This window comes from Orussus abietinus, unplaced genomic scaffold (genome assembly GCF_000612105.2).
Source record: "Orussus abietinus isolate OABI.00-Male unplaced genomic scaffold, Oabi_2.0 scaffold1153, whole genome shotgun sequence".
NCBI lineage: Eukaryota > Metazoa > Arthropoda > Insecta > Hymenoptera > Orussidae > Orussus > Orussus abietinus.
The window spans coordinates 700-10,109 of record NW_019395971.1 but is presented as its reverse complement, the minus strand read 5'-3'; the positions used below and the strand labels follow the sequence as shown (position 1 = coordinate 10,109).

The 9,410-nt window shown below is 39.2% G+C and overlaps 1 protein-coding gene across 1 annotated transcript; it reads left to right on the top strand.

Moving 5' to 3' along the window:
- Positions 1 to 6,871: 6,871 nt before the first annotated feature.
- Positions 6,872 to 9,084, top strand: LOC111673853 (keratin-associated protein 10-4-like; the record flags this gene model as incomplete). The annotated part of the gene is given in 2 exon segments (XM_023433843.1): positions 6,872 to 7,204; positions 8,247 to 9,084. Coding segments are annotated over 2 exon segments (861 nt in total), but the record flags the coding sequence as incomplete, so codon positions are not given.
- Positions 9,085 to 9,410: the final 326 nt, after the last annotated feature.

The following is a 9,410-nucleotide window of genomic DNA, read 5'->3' as shown; positions in this document are numbered from 1 at the left end:
ATAATTGTATATTGATCGAAATATGAGAGCTCGACGCCATTTTGGTTCTGGTCTGGAATGAGTTAAAAAACTTTTTTGAAAAATCCAAATTTTGAATGTGTCAGGACAATTCTTAGATGATCAGAAGTGACGTGTCAAAGTTTCGGACAGTTTGGTCCAATACCCTTAAGAAAAAGTGTTGTATTCGAATCGACTGATTTGAAGGGGGGTTTCACTTCACCGTAACCCTGATTGTCGATTTTAGTTACCGTATTACATTTGGGTACACTTCCGAGAAAAGCCCTCGAGGTTGTCGGATAAGATAGGTTCGCGATATAATCGGAGATTAAAGTCAAGTGATACGATCGAGTTTCACAAGTGCCGACTTGCGTGCCTTCTCGAAGCATTAAAGTCACCTCCGTACCTTAAGAATTTTAAACCGCCATTCAATCTTCTGATAATGCCGACCGCTAAATCTGTTATCAGCCTATCGTATATTTTTCAACCTTACCCTAAAAGCCATAATGTTTACCGAATGCCGGCAGGATTTAAAGTCGAAATGGAAGGAGAGTTCGCAGTCGGCTTCCTTCCATTGAATACGGAAATAAACATTTCAAGTGACGGACGTTTACTCGTGTTACGCTCGCGTTAAATTAACAACGAACACTTTCATTGTTTAGACTGGTAGAAATTTCTCTTCGGACTTTTTTAGGCGCTGGAAATATTTTACGATAAAATTCAAGCAGAAGTTATGTTAAATTTTCTGCAATTCACGACGGAAGTTAATACTTCGAGTTACAGGAATTTGCAGTTTTTTTCGCACACTTATGATTATATACTTAAAATTAATACAGCATTTTCATTGTTCGGACTCGGCGAAACCTTGATGTCATTTTTTTCTTATGGATCAGCACTCTTGACAGCCGATCTTCAATCTGGAAAAAAGAATCATTGGATAAAGTTTAAGATCGATGACTCTTCGACGGGTTGACTGGACCAGTCCCGTAATACATATATTCTAAATACATATGTACTTGGTAGCTCTCAGTATTTTTCATTTTATATTCCTAAGGTAAAGTGAAACATCCTTCAAATCAGTCGACTCGAATACAACACTTTTTTTTAAGGGTATTAGACCAAACTGTCTGAAACTTTGACACGTCACTCCTGATCATCTAAGAATTGTCCTGACGCATTCAAAATTTGGATTTTTCAAACAAATTTTTTAACTCAGTCCAGATCAGAACCAAAATGGCGTCGAGCTCTCATATTTCGATCGATATACAATTATCGAAGGCTCTGATATACAATTATCGAAGGCTCTGATATGAGAATCGAAAGGGTCAGGACAATTTTACGACAATTTAGAACACTGGAGTGAAAATTTAATTGACCTGGAAATCACAGATGGCGCAGGGGGTCCCTCCGCAGTCAATTAGGGCCCCAGAAAGCATGAATACAGAGGATTTCTAGAGTTTTACTTCGATTTCTTGATAATTATTGTACGAAAACGACAGGTGGAATATGCCATTTTGTACGATACCCAATATAATTCGACCCAGCTGTCAATATAAAAACGAACGTCGTCAACGTAGGCGTTTAGATAAAATCTTCTTTATCGACGTTGATCAAGTTCCTCGACGTGTTTCACTTCACCTTAACTTGAAGACTGTCAGTCGAGGAATGAAAATTATCGATAAACCCTTATTCATCAGAAATCGACACGTTCGGTTTGCTGCCGATCACCCGCTCGATGAAGACCTCGTCATTTATAATCATTTATAATCAAGCAATCGTGCCTTTCCCAAGGCCAAAGATGAGGTTCTCGGGACAGTGCATTAATGTCGGTTCTTTCAGACAGAGAAGCGATAAGTTTCCTTACAAAGTATACCCAACAAAAACACAATGACCGAGTCTATAAACTAAATATTCTCGCGACTGAAAATATTATTGAAAGCGTTAAAAAAATATATATTGTAATTTTCTAACATTTTCCTTGGGTTTGTTCAATAGATACAGTAATTATAACACACATTTAAATAAAATGTATGATCTCGTTAGAACCTTATGTATGTAACTCAATGAATTTCGTGATATAGATTTTTAATTAATATCTATTAAATCAGACCAGGACACTTCAATGAGCGAATTATCAACAATCTTATCGCATGGAATGTGAAAGGTTCGGGAGAATCGCGATCATAAAATTGGTGATAATGAAATCTCGGATCAAGCACGATATCAGTCCATCGCTGATAAGATAATCACGATAATTACGAGGATTTACCTCAGTTCGCGTCATATTTCTCCCAAATAAACGGATTATATCCCTTTGGAATTCAGGAGAAAATTCCTACGACTGACCATCAAATTACTGGATAATTTTCAATGTGAAATCTCTCAAGACTCTCTTACTGGAATCGTTTCTTTAAACATTTATCCTATCGCTTCTATATATTTTTCAAACTTAATATCGCAGCCGGCGAACAATGTCGAGGTAGCAACAATTTGTTACGTGTTTCCGATAGTCGAGGAATTCTTCATCGAGCCAGTGGCCAATACAGTGGTCATCTCTCCATTAATCATTGTCGTGGGCAGTCATGCCGGTCCTCACAAGAGGCTAGAGCACGTTTACACCGGCAAATATCCTCCGATATAAGAATCGAAAGGTTTGAATGTATATAACACACGTTCGAAGATGTACGACTCAACATGGAAACATAATTCACCTCCGGATTCAAAGTCCGGCTCGTTCTATGAACTCCAAATGATCTCATAGCGTGGCATTCAGTTCCTGAAGTATTATGATCTTGACCTGACAAATGGTCATTGACATTGAGGATCAAGAAATTCACAATGTAACATTGGGAAATCATTCATGTCCACCAAGGTACAATTAGCGTTTCCTCCTCCGATAATCGTTCCAGGAATTTCGTCAAATTTCGCGGAATCATCGATGAGCATTTATCCTCGATGGGCAGCAACGACATCCAGATCACTGCAGCCTTCCGGAAGATTTAAGGTGAAGTGAAACATCCTTCAAATCAGTCGATTCGAATACAACACTTTTTTTTAAGGGTATTAGACCAAACTGTCCGAAACCTTGACACATCGCTCCTAATCATCTAAGAATTGTCCTGACGCATTCAAAATTTGGATTTTTCAAACAAATTTTTTAACTCAGTCCAGACCAGAATCAAAATGGCGTCGAGCTCTCATATTTCGATCGATATACAATTATCGAAGGCTCTGATATGAGAATCGAAAGGGTCAGGACAATTTTACGACAATTTAGAACACTCTGGTAATCGATAAACTTGCATTTGAACGGGATAAAGGCAAAAAAAGTGTTGTATGCGCTTCTTTGCTAAAACGATGGTAATACGAGGTCTCGGAGTGAAAATTTAATTGACCTGGAAATCACAGATGGCGCAGGGGGTCCCTCTGCAGTCAATTAGGGCCCCAGAAAGCATGAATCCAGAGGATTTCTGGAGTTTTACTTCGATTTCTTTATAATTATTATACGAAAACGGCAGGTGGAATATGCCATTTGGTACAATACCCAATATAATTCGACCCAGCTGCCGATATAAAAACGAACGTCGGCAACGTAGGCATTTAGAAAAATCTTCTTTATCGACGTTGATCAAGTTCCTCGACGTGTTTCACTTCACCTTAATTGCCAAGATCTATTGAGGTAGGAATAACGACATTCAGAAAGCAAAATCCCCGCAATTTTATACACAAGTGTTATGGTAGAATTTTTTAGATCAACGATGTCTATTTCACTAGTATAACGACGCTCTCAAGGCAAAATTGAAGAAATGCTGGAAATGATATCTTTTGCGTTTACATATTCGATCCGATGCAGTGAGTATAGCAATACCTTAAAAAGTTAAGAATATTGTCACATGAAAAATGAGAATAGTTTTAACTTTGTATCCTCATTGCAGGGAATAATTGAAGATTTGGGATACTAAGCAGTAAGAACCTGACAAGAAGACAATTTATTTATAACTTACATGACACGTACATTGGATATGTATAAATCGCGTAGGAGTTTAATCGACAGTTTCACATCGAGTTAAATAAGATTTTGTTGTTAATACCAGTGTTAAGAAATAAAAAGGGGACGAGATATGAAATAAAGAAACGAGCAAGTTGCGCTTCTCGTTTCGACGCGAGGGTCGCGAGTTCGATCCCACCTGAAGTCTCGGATTTTTTTTTATTCACAATTCGCTTTAAATCGAATTTAATACCCTGACAGCTGCCACTGACATTCGTGGCATCCTTTAAATAGCGGTTCGCACTTGGTCCAAAAAACCGAGCGAAACTTTGAACGCGCCAAAGTCGCATTAATGCATTCAAAGTGTGTGGCGCGAAACTGGTTGCAGGGAACGCGGATCTGACGACATCGCATCGATTTCGCTTCCTTTTTCAGATCTTGCTGTCCGAACTGGTCGGCGAATGCATATCATGATCCACATAAATTATCGTTTTATAATTTGAAACGTCGAAATCGTCCCATCGATCATCTCGCCCGTTAAATCGCGTCCTCGAAGAAGAAGAGAAAAATCTTGCGGGGTCCATTACACACTTTTATCGGGAATTATGAATCCGTTCGTTTTCCTCGCGCATGGTTCGTCCTCTTCGAGTAAAGAACACTAAAATTCTATTGCGGAATGTAATTAAATTCCTTAAGGCGAAAAATATGGCTCTTTGTTCCTGGGAAGCCCCTCCGTCATACGTAGGCGTAACAAAGAGATGTGTACTTCTTTGAAGTACAGCCTCACAATCCGAGGTGAGGACCAGTTTTGCATTTTACAATGCACACTGGGTGGCTCGATTATTGCGGTCGCGATTAAAGAATATTACTGATAATTAATTTAATAAATTCGTTAATTTGTTAAATGCGCATTGACATGAAATTACAATTGAGAGTCGCCGGAAGAATAAATGGACTATTTATTTCCGTTTTTGAATCATCTGGTATTATTCAATCTATCATGTTGAATAACATTTTACAGCCCGTTTTATTTATGGATTGTATTTCGCATGTTGAATAAAATTCAAGAGCAATTTCCGCTGATTTACTAAATGCGCGTAACAATTTAGTCAAAATTAAGAGTCGTTGAAATAATGAATTGTCAGTCCGTTTCCGTTTTCGAGTCGTTTTGCATCTCACGAGTACAGCAAGCTGCAGTCGTCATGGACCAAAAATAAAGTTTAGAAGCTCTTTGTATTAGCCAAGGCAGAGTATATCTCTCGAAGATCGCTCCGCATGTAAAATGTCGATTTGGCATAAAAAGTGACAAGCACGTTCCGAGATAGTGGCAATGTCATGTCTCAAGAATGCTCAGGAGCGGATCGAGGGAATTTCACAATGACAGGTTCGGCAGCTGGCTGCCAAAATTGTTTGGCAGGCCAAGATGCGAGTCTTGATAATTCCGAATACGAATAATAACCCTGGCACGGAAAATTCGAAAGTCAAGGAATAAATCGAAATACCTAAGATAAGAAGGAACTACCGAATTGTTGATGATTAATTATTCAAGATTATGCATTTGGGAAGATTAAGGTGAAGTGAAACACGTCGAGGAACTAGATCGACGTCGATAAAGAAGATTTTTCTAAATGCCTACGTTGCCGACGTTGGTTTTTATATCGACAGCTGGGTCGAATTATATTGGGTATTGTACCAAATGGCATACCCCACCTGTCGTTTTCGTACAATAAGATCAAAAGTGACGTGTCAAAGTTTCGGACAGTTTGGTCCAATACCCTTAAGAAAAAGTGTTGTATTCGAATCGACTGATTTGAAGGGGGTTTCACTTCACCTTAAGGTGAAGTGAAACACGTCGAGAAACTTGATCGACGTCGATAAAGAAGATTTTTCTAAATGCCTACGTTGTCGACGTCGTTTTTATATTGACAGCTGGGTCGAATTATATTGGGTATTGTACCAAATGNCTCGGAGTGAAAATTTAATTGACCTGGAAATCACAGATGGCGCAGCGGGTCCCTCTGCAGTCAATTAGGGCCCCAGAAAGCACGAATCCAGAGGATTTCTAGAGTTTTACTTCGATTTCTTGATAATTATTGTACGAAAACGACAGGCGGTGTATGCCATTTGGTACAATACCCAATATAATTCGGTATAGCTGTCGATATAAAAACGAACGTCGGCAACGTAGGCATTTAGAAAAATGTTCTTTATCGACGTTGATGAAGTTAATCGACGTGTTTCATTTAACCTTAAGGTGAAGTGGAACCCTCCCCTCAAGTCGATCGACTCGAATAAGACACTTTTTTTAAGGGCATTGAATCGAACCGTCTGGAACTTTGACACATCATTCGCGAGCACCAAGGAATTATCCTGACACTATCAAAACTTGGACTGCTCAAACAAATTATTTTAACTTAACCCAGGCCAGAACCGAAATGACGTCGAGCTCCCGTATTTCGATCGATATACAATTATTTAAGGCTCTAATATGAGAAATGAAAGGGTCAGGACATTTGTACGTCAATTTAGAACACTGGTGAAAATTTAGTTTAGACGGAAATCACAGATGGCGCAGGGGGTCCCTCGACAGTCAATTAGGGCCTCGAAAACCATGAATCCAGAGTATTTCTGATGTGTTAATTAGATTTTTTTTTTAATTATTGTACGAAAACGACAAGTGAAGTGTGCCACGTAGTCCAATACCCAATATAATTCCAGACGGCTATCGATATAAAAACGTATGTCGGCAACGTAGGTATTTAGGAAAATCTTTTTTACAGCGATTATTCCTACAATAAGAGCGAAACTTGAACTCGGCAAATATCTTAAAAATTGTATCGTCCTTTGCTAAATGTGGAAATATCTCTTTTTTCCTTTATTTATCAGGATAGCCCTTCCTGTTCCGGAAGTTCCTGCCCTGATTCTTCCTGTTCTGGCTCGAACTGTGAACCTACTGTTTGCATCGGGGACGACTGCAGCCCCTCGGAAGACTCTTGTTCAAGTGGAGAATGTGACTCTTCTACGGATAAATCTATAATACCTACTAAGTCATGCGAAAATGGCACCTGCGATGAATCGTTACCCACTGCTACACCTGAAACATGCACAGGTGAAGGATGTTCAAACGAAGTGCCGACGACGACCGAGGAGATTCCCATGGCCACTTTTTGTGATCATCAGGACCCACACCATGCGAGGAAGTTGAAAAGGCTCGGCAAGGTATTCGACTGATAATTATTAACCTTTAAGGTGAACTGAAACCCCCCTCAAATCAGTCGACTCGAGTACAACACTTTTTTTTAAGGGTATTGGACCAAACTGTACGAAACTTACAAGGAAACATTCCCAAGTGTCCGCCTCCGATCTTATTGAGTTTCATATAAGTTGAAGAACACAAAAATCTAAGAGACACGTGTTTTTTTATATCTGCAATGGTCCACATTTAAGGGGTGAAACAACCCCCCAAAGTTTAGCGNGTCGAATTATATTGGGTATTGTACCAAATGGCATACTCCACCTGTCGTTTTCGTACAATAATTATAAAGAAATCGAAGTAAAACTCCAGAAATCCTCTGGATTCTTGCCTTCTGGGGCCCTAATTCACTGCGGAGGGACCCCTTGCGCCATCTGTGATTTCCAGGTCAATTAAATTTTCACTCCGAGTCCTCGTATTACCATCGTTTTAGCAAAGAAGCGCATACAACACTTTTTTCCGTTTATCCCGTTCAAATGCGAGTTTATCCATTACCAGAGTGTTCTAAATTGTCGTAAAATTGTCCTGACCCTTTCGATTCTCATATCAGAGCCTTCGATAATTGTATATCGATCGAAATATGAGAGCTCGACGCCATTTTGATTCTGGTCTGGACTGAGTTAAAAAATTCTTTTGAAAAATCCAAATTTTGAATGTGTCAGGACAATTCTTAGATGATCAGGAGTGATGTGTTAAGGTTTCGGACAGTGTGGTCTAATACCCTTAAAAAAAGTGTTGTATTCGAATCGACTGATTTGAAGGATGTTTCACTTCACCTTAAGGGAACGTGAAAGTGGCGTCAAAGAAGTCTCGTTTATGAAACTTCTCTTCGAACTGTATACCGAATAGTTTCAAACTTGACAATGTGAATATGCAGGTTATAAAGAAGGTGACGTAGTTAAATATTAGACGATTCGGTGTATCATTTCTAGCAAGAAAATATTTTCGTAAATGAAGTCAAATTGCGTTTTTAACGTTTTCTTGCTTTTTTTTTTTTTTTTTTTCCAGGCGTTGAACGTGGTCGATGCCGTCCCCAGAGGAAATTTGTGGGAATATCTGGACAGGGCCAAGCGAAATGCATCAATTGATGGAGAACCCAGGAAAACGCATGCTAGTGTTACTGCAAGACGTCTGGAAATTCTAGAGAATGATGAGACTGGAGCGAAGAGCGAAGAGAAATTAGAGGTTAAGCCCACGGCCCGAAAATCCAAGAAATCGGGGAGACGTTCCGGGGATAAAAAAACCGCGTCCAAGGTTAACACCAGGAAGTTTGACAATAGTCCTGAAGTGATTGCTCAGGATCATGAAGCGGGGAAACTGTCTGCCCATGATTTCACAATCAAAAGGCAGGTGCACCTGACTGGCGATGCTTTGAAAGAGACGAAAGCTGCATCCAGATCAGCGATCCATAATCAATCAAACGATCAATCATTTATAATGAACGGAAGAAAGGTATCATGGTACAATGGAAAACAAAGGTCTATACATTTAGCGCATCACAAGCGATCTAAAAGTCCAGCTGAACAGAGCTCGTGAGTCCGAAATCCGATTGGCTCGTTTAGAATCGTGGAAACCCTAAATTTGAATTTCGCGCTCAACTGTACTTGGCGCGGAACTCTATCGAGTATCTTGATCCCCGGTAGACGGAGTTGTGTGCGAAAACAGTCAGTAAAAAGAAGACAATTTAAATAGTGGACGCGCGAGGTAGAGATTTTTTATATTTTGGCGATTTTTAATCGAAATTACAGACTTTTCCATTTTTCTGAGGTTAGGACGGAGTAATTGTACTGCGACCATTCTTTGCGTTGAGGTGTTTGTGAAATAGCAAAAATTTGGACAGAACGATTACGTCTCCGAGTGTATATTTATTTCACGTTCCATCTTTTTCCTTAAATTTGTCCAACAGTGGTCATTCTATAAACCAAGGAATTTTCTGGAAGCTTGGAATTAATGTGTTTACATGGTTAACCAATATTCAGTTTTAGACTTTCCGAGAAGGAACACTAACTGGAGACCGAAACGAAGTCCTTCCTTTTTCTATTTTCTTTTTTTTCTCTCTGACCAGGAAAACAATTATTCTGGAACAAAGCACATGGAATTTCACGTCAAGGTATATGTGAATATTTTTAGATGGAAGTAAATGAGACTTTATAATCAATATATCTTAATATT